Source organism: Homarus americanus, unplaced genomic scaffold, assembly GCF_018991925.1.
Source record: "Homarus americanus isolate GMGI-L3 unplaced genomic scaffold, GMGI_Hamer_2.0 scaffold16712, whole genome shotgun sequence".
NCBI lineage: Eukaryota > Metazoa > Arthropoda > Malacostraca > Decapoda > Nephropidae > Homarus > Homarus americanus.
Window position 1 is genome coordinate 1,791,220 of NW_024757794.1, and position 16,857 is coordinate 1,808,076.

The 16,857-nt window shown below is 37.4% G+C and overlaps 1 protein-coding gene across 1 annotated transcript; it reads left to right on the plus strand.

Annotated features, from left to right (window-relative positions):
* Positions 1–1,070: 1,070 nt before the first annotated feature.
* LOC121857649 lies at positions 1,071–16,008 on the plus strand. Its single transcript, XM_042353711.1, is given in 19 exon segments — positions 1,071–1,700; positions 1,918–2,079; positions 2,554–2,587; positions 4,714–4,797; positions 4,800–4,852; positions 6,027–6,159; positions 6,613–6,722; positions 7,423–7,517; positions 7,520–7,679; positions 7,901–7,954; positions 8,730–8,876; positions 10,036–10,128; positions 11,137–11,268; positions 11,455–11,564; positions 12,116–12,357; positions 12,670–12,800; positions 13,556–13,705; positions 15,584–15,683; positions 15,983–16,008. Coding segments are annotated over 19 exon segments (2,646 nt in total).
* Positions 16,009–16,857: the final 849 nt, after the last annotated feature.

A 16,857-nucleotide genomic window follows, 5' to 3' on the forward strand; every position in this document is an offset into this window, starting at 1 on the left:
TGGAATAGGTGGCATGTGACCCTCTGACCCTCAGCCAGTGCGGACCTGTGTTCTGAAGCTCAGTAATAACGAAATAACTAGAACAAATGGCTTTAAATTAGATAAATTCCGATTCAGAAAGGATATAGGCAAGCACTGGTTTGGTAATAGAGTTGTGGATATGTGGAATAGGCTACCGAGTGCTATAGTAGGATCGGGGACGCTAGGGAGCTTCAAGACGAAGTTGGATAGGCACATGGAAGTGCTGGGATGGGTGTGAAAGGGATCTGCCCTGTATGGGCCAGTCGGCCTCCTGCAGTATCCCACTTTCTTATGTTCTTATGTTCTTATGTTATGTATTTGTGCACTACTGTACTGCAAAAGTGAAAGGAGAAATGTAAAAACAGTACTGGGTACATCCCATTATTAGTCAGAGGCTGCTCAATGGTCAGGTTTACACACTTTGTGATCCTAGGCTACATACACATGCTAAATATTGTAGAAAGTTATTTTATATTTTATTGTATTATATGGAAACTATTGTTATATCACATGATGGCTATAGTCAGTTCTAAATGTTAATTTGATTAGGATAGGTACTGTACTATATAATGACTGAGTGTAACGTGGAAGGAGAGCGTAACAATGTGTGTACTGTATTGTGTCAGGGATAATATAAAGAGGTGTACATAGACTGGTGTTGAGAAGAGCATATATATTATTTTGAGAAGGCAGTTGTGACATGCTGTAGACTAAATTAAAACAGTGATGTAGTGGCACACCTTACAGGTGAGAAGTTGCTTTTCATGATTTGCTCTTGCATGCACAACTTTGATTGCAAAACCTGGATGTGAATTGGTTGGATTGTGTTTTGGGAAAAATGTTTAGTCATATTGGGTTTGTCACTGCTTGATACTACAACTGTAGTCAACACAAACTGGTCCACCCTTATATTCATCCAGTAATGGCCAACAGAAAAATAAAAATACCCCCTGTATATAGATATTATTTGGAAATAGTTTTTTCTTGTTATACATTAATTTTATAATTCATATACTATATTGCATTGTTTATTTTGCAGATACTGAAAAATGGAAAGTGTTGTGGAAAGTTTCTCTGTGGTGGACAGTATGCCTATGATAACAGAGGAGCCAGAGGACACAGGCCAGTTGATAACCTCCACAGCAAACCATGTAACAGACACATCAAACCACATTATAACATCTTCAGACAGCGTTACTATGATTACGAATGTGGAAACTGACATCAGAAACAGTAAAACAGGCCAGGCCAATGGGAATCCAATGCAGGTCCTTGCCTCAGTTAAAACTGATGAATCAGCAGACCAAATAGTTACTGATGACATGGTACAGATCATTGCCACTTCTGAGGGAACACGCCTCATTACTAGCAATGGTGATTCACAAATCTTCACAGGTGAACCTGGCCACATCATAGCTGCTGATACTGGGCAGTTAATGACTCATGACCACCACATTTTTGGTGATGGTGGAGAAATTATGACTGCTGAGTCAAGTCACATAATTATGAATCATGATGGAAGCATAGCAACAGATAGCAATGGAAGTATTTTACATACAGGAGGTCAAATGATCACTGAAAATGGCAAGGCACATATTTTGTCTGCTGATGGGGAAGTAATAGCAGTAGATAGCAGCCTTCTTGAAGGTGCCCAGCGGCTTCAGGAACATGTTACAGAAGTAAGTGTTTCTTAATTGTGTTTTTCATTAAACTGAACTTAAGTAAATGTTCTGTATGTTAATGATTATCCAAACATGAAGTTTTGTTGTCTATTGAACATATATACAGTTCTGTCTACACATACTGTAGTATTGTAAACTGTATACAATTCAAAACCTGCATTGAAGTTATATTTCTTAATCATATGGCAATTGCAGTTATATATCTAACCCACAGGTAATTGAAGATACTCCTGAGGGTGAGGAATCAGAAGTCCGTGATCCTCTACTTCGACGAATTAAGAAAGAACCAGGAGAGGATGGGGAATCAGCAACCATCCAGATTCGTGTTAATGCTACTTCTCCTCGGAAAAAGGAAGTTCCACAATTGCCAGATGAGGTCAGTTGATGTATTTCCTCCGAGTTTGTTGGAAAATAATGTTTTTCTTAATTTTTGAAATTATTATATTCATAGGCTTGCAGTTACTGTAATGAGATATAGAGTGAAGACTCTTAGTGATTTTCACCTACTTGTTACACTGGACTCCTGCATTGTGTAATTTCTGGTTATGGAAATTTGCCCTTACGAACATTATAAATCACCGCCACTAAAATCAGGAAACGGAATGTAAATTCGCCCTTGTGAAATTTAAAAACAATATTAAAAAAATTTAATCACTAATGCAAGAGAGAAAGAAAATTGACCCAAATTTTATATTTATTTAAATAAATTCAAATTGCATTTGTCTGGCGTCAATGACGTTGGTGGCAGGCTTTGTTTTGACTCTGGGAGTGCATCAGTTATGGTTTGCTTCTGCATCTAGCTGTAGTTCTTTCAAGATTTTACACACTCTGAACTGTATTTCCCCTCAAGATGTCAGCAAAAAGGCCACCATGTTCAATTGCAAGTACAGTTGGTCCTCATATTACGCGGTTAATGTAACCCGGAGGGTACCGCGGAAAGTGAGAAACGCGTAAAGTGAATAACATAACATATGGGATTAATTGAAATGGAGTCCGGGCCAATTCCCAAACTCCACTTTTTGACGACACACAACTATGTTGTAGTAAAAATATTATCTTAACTTTATGATGGCATGCACACACAATTAATAATTAAGAGAAATATCAATAATATTAGGTTTTTTACTTACATTAGTAGAAAAGATGGCTGGGCACCGGGATGGGCGGTTGGTTCCGAGGCAGAGGGCAGATTATTGGCCCTCACCTGTATCACTTGTATCAATTGTATCACTATCCACCACAGAGGCGCAGGGCCTCTTTGTCAAACCCCAAAGTTCATATAAGTCCATCCTCACTATAATTATCACTATCACTGACTTGGGCGGCTGTAGTGGGTGGCGGTGAAGAACTGGTCATGTTTTGATGACTGGGCGACCTTAGTGCTTCATTTTCGCACCTCTTACACAACATGGCGGATGGCGGAGTTTGGATCCAAAAATGGCGCGGCTTGCCAGCCGCTCTCCGTGTAATGGGGTTCATGACCGCGGAATGTGAAAATGATAGGTTCTGGCAAGGCACGCGTTAACGGTGAAACGCGGAATGCGGGACCGCGTAATATGAGGACCAACTGTACTACAACTATACAAAAACATTAAGGAATTACAATGGATGTAACACTCAATGTTTTACAGAGGTGTGATCCTGGAGAAAAACTTAGCTCCACTCCTCAAACTTATGTATTTTTATGTATTTGCTATTATTTGTGGTTAGTGAAATTATAAGATGACTAAACTAAATTAATACAGTATGTGCTAGAAAATGTATACAGCTCCTCCCCGACTTACGACGGGGTTAGGGACCCAAATCCAGGTCGTGAGTCGAAATGGTCGTAAGTCGAAAATGCTTAAATAATACATAGAAAATCTAAAATGGGTGTCTCTTTTTCTTCTCAGCACCACAAAACTCTCACGTTTAAGCTTCCCAGCCATTTTAAAGTGAATTACAAACAAAAATTTTGTCTGTGTACTGACGTTGGGACTCTAAAATACGTAATTTGACAAAATTGTAGTACGACTGAGGCAAAGTAGTCGTAAGTGCGGTAAGTCGTAAGTCGAGTAGGTCGTAAGTCGGGGAGGAGCTGTACTCTATCTCCATTTATAGTGTTTTTATTACTTGTGTTGACCAACAAATTTCCGTGTGATTGCATCTTCACCTTGAACATGGGAGTATATGGGAAAAATATTTTGTGATATGGCCACTTTTTCAACAACACATCCATTCTGTAATGCAAGGGTTCAGTGTAGTAGGAAAGAACAGTACATGTCACATCTTTATAGTATCGAGAATACTGTACAAGAATATCTTCTCTCAGACAGTTAGATAGAATGAATGATATTAAATGATGGGAGAATTTGTGTAGCTCTTGGTGACTTACTATTGGGATGACTATAATTAAAGGGAAAAATGAGGGATATGTTGCATATATTTTTGAATGGGGACTGTACAATATAGGTAAAATGTAAGAAGCGTGAATTTTATATACATCATACAGTATTCTTATCCATATTGTTTTATTTAGGGGGATGATCCTTCTAAAACCATGACAGACCTAATGATGGCTGATCGCTCCACCAAGTACACCAGAGTGCACAGAGACGACCCAAGAAGCAGATTACATTTCGTCAAGTATATGAAGCGAGAGAGGGGAAGACTATATAAAACTCTGGGAATGTGGTATATGTGAGTATGGCTTTAGTGTGCTTGTTATTTGTTATTAAATTGCCCTTTATTTTTTTTGTGGTTGGGAATCAGTGTTAACCCCTTGACTACGATGATTAATCCCTTAAGTACAATGACTTAACCTCTGAGTGCAATGACTTAATCCCTTGAGTATGATGACCTAATCCCGTGACTACCACTACAATGGGAATGACCTTGAATATTGACTTTACAAAACTGCAAACCCTGTGTACACTACAGTAATAGAAAAGATATACTGTACTGTGCAACATATTTTAATGTAGTTTACTATTTTTTATTAATTAATTTATTATTATTATTTTTTTTCCAGGTGGGAAGGAGTTCATGCATCAATACACCTTGATGAGGCATTTACCTACTCACACAGATGAGCGTAATTTTAGATGTAATCAATGTAAAGCTTTAGACAGATGTCCACGCTCTCACAACACAAAGCCACTCATTCAGAGGTAATAATCAGGTTCTTAGCCTTTCTGTAATGGGTTCTCAGCCTTCCTGTAACAGGTTCTCATCCTTTCTGTAAGAGGTTCTCAGCTTAGGTTTACCTGGTGAGAGAGATAATTTACCCTCATAAGCCCTGATCAAACTTGGCAACTTGCCACACAGCATAGTTTTGTCCTAGCAATGAAGATGGTAATTTATATTAATTTTACTACTGTGTTGTCCCTATTTCTGTATATACAGTACAGTACTTGTATTCAATCTACATTAAGATAACTTACTGTTAAGGTACCTTAGTGATCCCCTTCCTCATGCTCTTTACTGTGTCATTTTGTGGTTTCACTCCTACAGTGTCATCTATAACCCAGGCTACTATTGCTTAGCTGTCCAATAAGTTAATTAATCTTTGTCTTAGTAAAACACAGTTTTTTCATCTCCAAAGCATTCACAAAAACAAAAATAATGGAAATAATCATCACTTATCGTTGTTGTCATTAGTACTTGTTCTAGCAAATAATTAGTCTTCAAATTTGAATTTATGAATAGAATTTAAAAATAAGCATAATTAATCCTTAATTATGAATGTACAGTATATCTGTATTATCACATTAAACACATTTACCTTTACAGTACAGAGACTGTACATAAGAGTAAGTAACTGTATAGGCATGTGTCCTATAGTTTTTACATAATGGTTCAACAGGAAGTTTAACTTCTTCAGCTTTGCCAAAAAATTTTGACTACTGAATTACTCCTTCAATGTGTATCTATTCCATCTTTCCATTTCTTAAATTTCTCCACTCCCTCTTTAATACTATCTGCTATGTACAATTAAGTCATCAACCTACAACAACTCCCAGGGCAGACTTGTCCTAAAATCTTGTTATAGTGCCTCTATCACCATGATAAACAATAGGGAGCTCAAGACAGGCCCTTGATGGACCCCTCTTTCCTCACCATTCACTCTCAGGTTCACAAGCCCTCATACAGAACCATAACCACTCAAACAAGACACTCCTTGACCCCTTGCTTTGTCATTGCTTATGTTCTTCAAGAGGCAGTTTCCCAGCTGAGTGGTCACAAGGCTGCTGTTGAGCATACAATTGGCTGAATCAAAGCTAACTAACACAGACATGGAAAATAGATGTAAATAGTGAAAAAAACATTTTTCCATCTCCTCAGTCACGACCGTATGTCTGTGATATATGCCAGAAAACCTTCAGTAGAGTATCTACCTTAATATCCCACAAGAAGACCCACACTGAGGAGAAGCAACATCGATGTCATGTATGTGGCAAAGCTTTCCACCAAAAGGGTAAGTGTGTTCATGAGTAATTATTGTCTTTGAAGATTGGGATAAGTATAATTTTCCCCATTCCTGCAACTCATTAACTGCTTTACTGTAATGCAACTAAGAGCACCACATATTCCTCATTCACTATACCTGTACCATCATTTGTTTTAACTGTCTCCATAGATGTGTTCAGTTATGGTGTGACCCTAGTAGACAGCATGCAGTGCTTAAATATGCATGCAGACCTTTGTGCCGACACTTTATGTAATCAATTACTGTACTCATATATCTGTATAAAATTGCTTTACTACTCATTTGTATATATATACAGTATATAGTTTAGGTAATTTTGGCTCGATTTATTACTTGGGACTTATTTTTGGATTTTTGGCATCCATGTCTTATGTCAGTCTGTGGTGTTCATATTGTCCCAGAGTTTTTCATTTATCTGACAGTTATTTCCATACTTTGCAGGTAATTTAAAGAATCATCTTTTTACTCACACAAATGAACGGCCATACAAATGTGACATTTGTGGGAGAGGCTTCAATCAATCTTCTAATCTTCAGTGTCACAAGGCAAAGGTAAGTTAAATGAGTGATTATGTGAAGTACAATTTTAATTTTTTTATAATTCACCTTAGTGCTTCCGTGTTTTGACTATTATCATCTTCAGATGTAATTTTCATGTAAAAAAAAAATTGATTTATTGATAAATTAATAGTGCAGTCTCATGGATCATAGCTATTAATGGGCTGTGGTGCTACCTATATTGTTGAGATGCTCACGTGAATCTTTCAAAGTTATGGGTTTTGGAAGTTTTTTCATTTAATTTGCCTGGCCATGAATTCTTATTGTTTTACTGTAGTAACTCACAGGGCAAGCCCTTTTTTCTACACCACCCATTTTGTTCAACATTTTTGGCCTTTTTTCTCTGGTTGTTAATGTGACAATCTTGGACAAAAAGTTTATTTCATGGGATCACATGATCATTTCATTAGATATTCTTACAATATAAGTCAACTGTACATAGATTGCACAGAATGAGAAATACAGAAGCGAAGAGATATGAATGTGGCCTTAGCTGTTGTTTAACTTTAGATAGGAGGATGCCACACTGATAATAATCCAAGGTAATTAACATAAATGTCATATGCAGTTACTGTGGGGTGCCTTATATCATTTACCATCACAATTGGATTTTAGTATAGCCACCTTTACAGTGTTTGTTGGGCTGTGTTTGTACTCTGAACTTTGGTTATTTATTCAGTTATTTCTTTCTCAGTCACATGCAGATGGGACGCTCAACTACCAGTATGTACCTGATAAATACAAGTGTAACAATTGTGACCATGCATTTGCGAAAGAGCTCAGTTAAGGCAGCATGAAGAATATAAACATGGAGTTCAGGTACACGGTTCACGGATGTTGTCAGGTTCGGGATCCAGGATGGTGACTAATAATAATTCACTCCTTCGGAAGAGAAAGATTGGAAATGTCCGCATCATTCAATTGCCAAATGGAGATAGAACTTTCCAGGAGGTTAGTAGCCAACATTATATCATAAACACTGGATGCATATTAAAAGGAATAATTTCACAAATTCATATTTAACCACCATTTTTAATGTTATGCATATCTTACATCATAATATTGAAAATGTAGTATATTGATATTTAAGAAACATGCCATGAAGTATCTCACAACATATTTTTATGATTTATGTATGTTGCCTTGACTTAATGACCTCTCACCATCACCAGATAGGTGCAAATGAGGGCTTTGCAAGGCAGCGGAAGATGAAGCCTAAGTCAGACGTAAGTCCCGATGCTTCTTCACTATAAGTAAAGGGTAAAGAAATTTAGTTGTTATTTGAAATATTCCCTGCATTAAGAAATAATTCATTTTCAGCATATCTGTACTACATGTGCAGGTTTCAAGATAACATTGGTTATTCATAAAAGTTAAAGGTATGTATGATACAATGCTATGATAATTATATCGATGGTGCCTATGGAATCGTTACTCTTGACCTTTAAGAACTTTCCATTGTACATTGTATGATTGACATTAATGTTATTGTCAATTTGGGAAGTAAAATGCACTTTAGAATAGACATAATATAACTTTTCCCTGTGGACGATTTCCCAAGTTTCCAGTAATTTTTTCTGTGGTTTATATGGGTTTGGATTTTGTTGACCAGAGTCCCTCGACTAGATAACATTTCACTTGAAGATTTGACATAATTATATGGATATTATTTAACTTACATAGTTTTGTGCAGTGAAAAGCTTATTCATTCAAACCTCTTCCTATTATGGTGCAAGGTAGCTGGATAGATTCTAATGTCCAGACTGTTAGCATGTGCAAGTATTTGCAGACAATAAGTTATTCTACTTCTTGGCGGGATGTTAGTCCACTAAGAGGTTGTTCCACCAGCAGCAACCTTAACTGATAGTGCACTCATATATTGTAGAATGTGCAAAGGTTATTGCAGAAGGAAGAATTTATTTCTCAGCCCCCCCCAAAATTATATCCTCCATTATTTCTTTTTCTTCTTGTGTATTTGCTACTAAATATATTTCTTTTCAGGTGAAGAGTGGTATTTTGATTGAACCAATAGACACAAAGGCAATGCATCGGGCTTTAGCAGATGGAAGAACGCCTTTTGCTCTTCTCAAGCCCAGTAAAGGAGTTCCTGTTGTGGTCAAAGTTCAATCTGCCTTAGGAAGTAAACATGTAAGTTACTATACTAAAAAAGAAAATGAAAAATCATTGTTTAGACATTTGCCAGATATTAAACTTGAATACATCCATTTCATAGTTTCTATTAATGATATTATTATGTGCTGCCACAAACATAAGTGTATCAACACTCACAAACATAAGTGTATCAACACTCACAAACATAAGTGTATCAACACTCTTGCTTGAAACTGTACCACTAATTTAAAATTGCACACAAAGAGTAGCATTCTTAAAGCTCTACATGTGTCCCACTAGACCTCCTCATACCACCCATGCATCACCAGACTCTCAGTAGTATCACAGTCTGCATGATAGACTCATGTTCATCACCGTCTCCCACAGGGACCCAATACTATCTACTTCCTGTGAGGTAGGGAATGCTTGAGGGAAGTGTAGTGTAAAAAAAACAGTGTTAGTGAAGTGTAAGCTTGAAAAAAAATTCTAGGTATAAGTAAAGATATAGATGATCCTGAGCCATGTTGTGCAACTAGTGGCAATCCGCTTGTCACCTTCTTGTTTCTGTGCCCTCACTATGTGCTTGAGTTACTTAGCCTCCAGACACTTACTTCCACACTCCACCATGAAACAACAAAGGCAGATAAATGATGATTATTATTAATTTTTCATACTTTTGCAAGCATATCTTTAACTTTGTAAGAAGTTATGTTTTGTGAGCTTTTTCTATGCATTTTCATGCATACAACGGTACAGGTTTTCCCATAGTTGCATATTAAAGGTTAAAATTAAAGTACCGTATCTGCAAGTTTCATTGCATTATGGGTTTCCCGTGGATGGCTTTGTGACCCTGTTTGAAGACCCCTTTGACAGAGAAATGTATTTGTTGAGGATTTGGTGTGAGCAGTTCTTACTTGTAGTTGAAGAAAACTGCTTATCATGGCTCTATGATTTTTTACCTTGCAATTTCACATGTTTTTTGGACCACCCAACTCCTTACTCATGCAAGCCCTTTCCCGCTGAGACACGGCAACCAGAATTTAGTGCAACACAACTATCCTTTCAGTCATTGTCATTTGCTCAAAGTGCCTTACCAGATGTTTATTGATATGGATATCTTTCTGATAAGGATTAAGGTAAATAGTTAAGAATGAAAATAATTTTATGTTGGTTTAGAATGTTATTTTTCTTACAGATGCTTGTCCCAGCTAGTGCCAATGAGCTTAAAAGTGCAGTTAAGTACAAAGTGTCTTGTCACCAAAGAGGAACAAAGGCTGTACAGATCAAGGTATGAAGGATTTTTATATATTTCTGTTATCTGTAGTTGCTGATTCCTTCCCATCTCCTGCATTGGTTTCTGAGTGGGTATGGTGGTGGTTATCATACAAGGCTGATAGGCCATTGGGTTTGAATCTCTACTGAGGAGGAGTTCAGTACATTTTATATATGTGAAAATTTAACCATAAATCTGACCATATCCCCACCAGCTTTCAATAAAATCATCTTTGGTTCACAAATGTCAGGAGACTTATGTGTCCTGTTTCATTGTTACATGGTACCAGACCCACATTGCTGTTATTATGGATTGACTTATAATGTTTAATTGTAGGGTTGTGGCTATGGTTCATTTCTTCCCCTTCTTTCCTTCACAAATGTATGCAGTTAGGAAACTATAAATATGCATGAAGAAATCTGCCTGGTTCATCCGTGCTGGATAGTAAAGAGTGGCTGTTGGAGACACAAGGTTGCCCTCCCCTTTAAATTTTTTCTTGTAATTGGTAATTTGTTTAAGGAATCGTATGTCTAAAACACTGACATAACACAATATCATTAATTGATAACAAGAGAATTTACAAGCTGATGCAACTTGCACATCAAAATACAGTACAGTAGGGTATATATTTTTACGTTTTTAACTTTTGACCCTTGAAAATCTTGAGAAAGACCCCCAAAGGGTATTTGGGTGTATTGGACTTACTGTTTTTGAGATATGTTTTATATTCTCATATTGCCTGAGGCTTTGATGCCCACACATCTAACTCAGTGGATGATTTGTATCAATTGCACCAAGGTACAAACATGGCAAGTTTAAAAATAATTGACCTAGAATTGAATTTGTGATGATTACTTGTTGATTATTTGTAAAAAGAAAATAAAAAGGGAAATAAATAGAGACTTATGCCTCTCCATCCTTTGGGAGAGGTATAATAAGAAGGTAGCAATTATCTAGTGTTTGATGGTTTTATTATCTCATGATCCTTTGAAATTTCTTTTGAAAAGCCATTGTTTCTTGCAGGTTCCTGTAGTTGCCACTGTGATCCAGCGTATAGACAGTGATGGACAAGTTCACATGGATATTGAAGCAACTGCTGAGGATGAAGATGAAATTGTGGGAATCAACGATGAAAACACTCTGACTAAACTTGAGGTAATGATATATGCAGTATTGTTGATGTGGTTGTGTTTACTTGAAGGAAAATGTGTAGTTATAATTTTCTTTTCATGATGTGACTTGAAAAATTATTTTATAGTGAGACTTATACAGGTACTGTACTGTACAATTTTTAAAGTTCTTGTTCATGTTTAAAGTAATGAGAAACTATTTACCCACCAGGAATCTGATGCTAAGCCTGCTTCAGAGCCAGGCACCTCTGCCATCACTTCTGCTGATAATGATGTACGGGTTAACCAGCCACTGGTCATCAGTCCTGCTGTTGTGAGGCCGTAAGTCCAGCACACAGATATATATTGATTTTTTTTTTTGTGTTTGATTTTGTACTGTGTACTAGTTATGTATTTTTCAAAATATACTGAAGGAAAATTTTAGTTTAGGTATAGATATGAACTTCAATAAACTCTGAGACACTAATGATGACTAGGTTGTGGGTGTATCAAATCCGTTTTAAGAGTATTGTAATTACTTCTGTGTAGTTAAAGGAGAGTATGTTGGGGGATTTCAAATGGTTTGCTTCAGTGCTGAAATTGTTAGGTATGTTTGTATAAACTTGAGAATACCTTGGTAAATGAAGTTATATTTACATATTTGGGAAGAACATGGTTTAATTTTTATAAGGACATTATTGGACTCCACATTTCTTTGTCATTATACAGTATTTTGAATTTTGTGTGAATATAACTTACTATGAAGCTAACCAAGGTTAATTTTGTGAGTGATGATGCATACAATTGTAAAGTTATGCCTCACAATTTAACAGTATACCTGGCTGACTGTCCACAGGACTTAATTGTGTATATCACTGTTTATCACTTTTCAGATCAATGACTGAGCCAGTCATGGAAGGTGAGGAAGAAGATGAACATTCCTTAGATTCGTCAATGCCTCACACAGATGAAGGTATAATCATTGGTACCATGGGTGCAGGTGAAACCATGAGTTATGCCATTGACCAAGATGCTGCCATATCAGCAGGAGCCACTGAGGGGAATGAAGGAATTAATTCTGTTGATCTCCTGGCTACTGCTGTCAACCTTGTGTCTCAGGCTCAGATGTCAAAAGGTACAGTTTACTACTGAAAAATGAAGAATATTTCAATTGTTCAAATTTATGTTGTGATTTGGTGATAGGCTTATATACAGTATGTGTGTTTTAATGTTCTTAATTACAGCCGATAAATCTTCCTTGGTCTCTACTCCCCAAATCTGGTAAAGATAAAAGCAATCAAAATGAAAAGAGAAGATTAAATATTTATTTGTTCATTAATTTGTAATTGTTTCATTGGTATAAATATTATTATTTTTTTTCTTCCTAAAATGAGACTTATGCTTCACATTTAATTTGTTCCTAATTTTGACAATCTTGTTTTCTTAGATGGGATGGCTGGCATGGAGGGCATTCAGTATCTGCGACAAATGAATCTAGGGGAATATGAGGTTGTTCCCCCAGACCATGCCCAGGCAACCCACATCATGAACCAGCATGGTCATATTGAGCAAATTAAGGTACAGTCAGTGCTTAGAGTATCAATTAGAAATGTGGCTTAATTCTTTGAACAAATTCTTTTAATGCAGTCTCTTATGTCCATATCTATTGTACTGCCGATATTTTTCTCATATCTAGTTGGATGTACTTTTTCAAGGTTCTAGAAGACCTTGCTTTTGAATAGTTGCCCTTAAACAGCAATCTTACAGGGACATCCAGCCATTCAGACAACTTCCTCCTAAGAACAGCTAACCCTCAAACAGTTGCCTTCTAAGGAGAACTGATATCTGCTTATCCATTCTTGTTAATTATTTTATTTGCTGTTTTAAGTCAAATATTTGTTAATTACAATTCATTAAATTATTTTAATATTACAAAATCATGCTATTAGTTATACTTGTCATAGTTTCTAAGAACAAGCTACTGATTTTATTATATCTCACAAAAACAAACATGTTGTATTTGTGATGGAAGCATACTATTACATTTATAACATAGACACTGACATATTTTGTTTATGATTAGCAGGATTGTAGAGCAAAGCTTGGAATTGGTTTGGGGAATTTAAGGCATTACTGGTGTGTGTTTCTGTGGTGATATTTGGAGTGTGAATGAAAGCAATTGTGAGAAAGTTTCTGTTACTCTTTACTCTGGTCACACTGGTCCATAGGCAAAGTCTTGGAGGTTTAAAAAATGCATGACTTTGATACAAATACATTTAATTCAACACCAGCAGAATACAATGATGATGATTTTACATTATATTACCCCCCAGATGGTGGATGAGAACAGTACAGTAACCATGGAACAAGCCAATATCTCAGCCCTGATGGATGCCTTGCAGAGTGCTGGGTACCACCTGGGCACTGGCAATCAACAAATCATTATAAATGCTGATGGTAATGCCATGGTGGTGGACCAGCAGGTGAGTTGACTGAAATTAATAGTCATTAATCCTCATCCTCTTCTACTTCAGTTTTCTTATTCTTTAACTATTACTCTCTCTCTCTCTCTCTCTCCTCTCTCTCTCTGTCTCTGTCTGTCTCTCTCTCTCTCTCTCTCTCTCTCTCTCTCTCTCTCTCTCTCTCTCTCTCTCTCTCTCTCTCTCTGTCTCTCTCTCTCTCTCCTCTCTCTCTCTCTGTCTCTCTCTCTCTCTGTCTCTCTCTCTCTCTGTCTCTCTCTCTCTCTCTGTCTCTCTCTCCTCTCTCTGTCTCTCTCTCTCTGTCTCTCCTCTCTCTCTCTCTCTCTCTCTCTCTCTCTCTCTCTCTCTCTCTCTCTCTCTCTCTCTCTCTCTCTCTCTCTCTCTCTCTCTCTCTCTCTCTCTCTCTCTCTCTCTCTCTCTCTCTCTCTCTCTCTCTCTCTCTCTCTCTCTCTCTCTCTCTCTCTCTCTCTCTCTCTCTCTCTCTCTCTCTCTCTCTCTCTCTCTCTCTCTCTCTCTCTCTCTCTCTCTCTCTCTCTCTCTCTCTCTCTCTCTCTCTCTCTCTCTCTCTCTCTCTCTCTCTCTCTCTCTCTCTCTCTCTCTCTCTCTCTCTCTCTCTCTCTCTCTCTCTCTCTCTCTCTCTCTCTCTCTCTCTCTCTCTCTCTCTCTCTCTCTCTCTCTCTCTCTCTCTCTCTCTCTCTCTCTCTCTCTCTCTCTCTCTCTCTCTCTCTCTCTCTCTCTCTCTCTCTCTCTCTCTCTCTCTCTCTCTCTCTCTCTCTCTCTCTCTCTCTCTCTCTCTCTCTCTCTCTCTCTCTCTCTCTCTCCTCTCTCTCTCTCTCCCTCTCTCTCTCTCTCTCTCTCTCTCTCTCTCTCTCTCTCTCTCTCTCTCTCTCTCTCTCTCTCTCTCTCTCTCTCTCTCTCTCTCTCTCTCTCTCTCTCTCTCTCTCTCTCTCTCTCTCTCTCTCTCTCTCTCTCTCTCTCTCTCTCTCTCTCTCTCTCTCTCTCTCTCTCTCTCTCTCTCTCTCTCTCTCTCTCTCTCTCTCTCTCTCTCTCTCTCTCTCTCTCTCTCTCTCTCTCTCTCTCTCTCTCTCTCTCTCTCTCTCTCTCTCTCTCTCTCTCTCTCTCTCTCTCTCTCTCTCTCTCTCTCTCTCTCTCTCTCTCTCTCTCTCTCTCTCCCTCTCTCTCTCTCTCTCTCTCTCTCTCTCTCTCTCTCTCTCTCTCTCTCTCTCTCTCTCTCTCTCTCTCTCTCTCTCTCTCTCCTCTCTCTCTCTCTCTCTCTCTCTCTCTCTCTCTCTCTCTCTCTTTTTTTTCAGGTTTTTCTTCTTCCTCTTTCACCATCTGCCCTTCTCTTTCTCCTCCTCCTCTTCTAACTTCATTCATCCTACTTCTTTTCCTCCTTCTGTTTATCCTAGATTATCAAAGAATCTCCTGAGATTACAGTATTGGCATTTATAGGTGTCCCTGATATATTGTCTGCCAACTAACATGAGGTGTGACCAAGACCAAGCATTTACCCATATTCTTAATGATGTTTATTTCCATAACACTAATTAATTTAAAGCAAGTGGACTAGTGGCTATACACCATATACCATTAGTCGTAGCTCTGTTGATTTACATGACTTTCTGTTCTACCTTTACGGTAATTGTTTGCTGATCAGTACTTTCTGACTATGATAGAAACCCCCAATTGTAACAAGAAAGCAGTTTATTCTCTAATTGTGAAGGCTAATTGCTAGTTGCAAAGACTTTCACCCAGGTTTATGAGAACAAGGCCAGAAATGATGTCTGTTTGTCTCCTTTGGTATTACAGTATACTGTATATGGAAAATTTTTCAAAAGTTTATATTTTCTTAGTCATACTCACAGAATTATTTTCTGCCAGCAAGTACAGATGGTTATAGATGGAGATATGGAAGGTGTGATATCTACGGATGGAGTCGTCAGTGAAGCTGTCGATCCCTCAAAGAATCTGAATGCCGGAGGTAAGATTGCAGTCTTCCATTCATACTTGATGTTCAATTCGTCTGCTTCATATTTAGAAATTAGTTTTATAATTGTAACTACAATAACAGATTTAGATTTACTGAATAGTACAAGTACAGCAATTCCTATAAAGTTGTGCCTTAACCTAGATATGAAGAGGAAAGTATCTAAGAACAACCTAAACTACAGTAATCAGTTTCATCTAGATTTTATCTAACTGTAGGTATCTTTATGTGATTAACTCCTTTAGTTTAATGCATGTATATTGTACATCCATTTATAATCTACCGTATTTCAGGGCCCATGAGTTGTTTTGGCTGTTAATACGCACCCTAATATAACTAAGGTTATTTTGGAAAAAAATACAATACAGTGACCCCTCGTTTAACGAACGCCTCGGTTAACGAAATTTCGGTTAACGAACTGCCTTCCATAAGGATCTTCAATTCGGTTAACGAACAAAAATTCGGTTAACGAATTTCTTACGAACCGACCTCAACATGTTTTCGCTTGCACTGACCGGGCATCCAGCTTTAGTTTCAGTCTGCCAATACATTAATCGGTTCTAGGGCTTAAATTCCTTACTATTTTGGTAAATATCAAGAAGTTTATACTATTCAATAATTTTAAAAGTTTAATATTCAATTTTTTAGTCATTTTAACAATTATTGAACATAATTGAAGGTAAAGTGACTAGTTTAATGCACGGCATCCAGCCTCTTAACACAGCAAACAGGCGTTAGTCTCTCTCTGTTTTCACTGGAGGTAACATCTTGCTTGAGACTCTCTTCAACTAAACACTTTTTTTCTGTGTTTCCAAGCAAATTATTGGTCATTTTGAAATATATTTTACATATTGACAATATATAATGCAGTGCAGTGTTGATTTAAAGAAAATAATCTTGAAATACACCAAGAGAACTAAAATTTTATGGGTGAAATGGCGCCATGGGGTGACTTCTCTTCCACCCCAATGCCTTCTCTTCTTCCTTCTCCTCCACCCCCATTCTAAATCCCATCATCATCATCATCATCCAGGAGCCTGCTACATACACATCTCAAAGTAAGTGAACTTTTCTACCATTTTTGTTGAATTTAGGCAATTTTCGGTGAGCTGGAACCAATTACCCAAAAACCCATTGAAACAATGGTTTCGGTTAACGAACTTTTCGG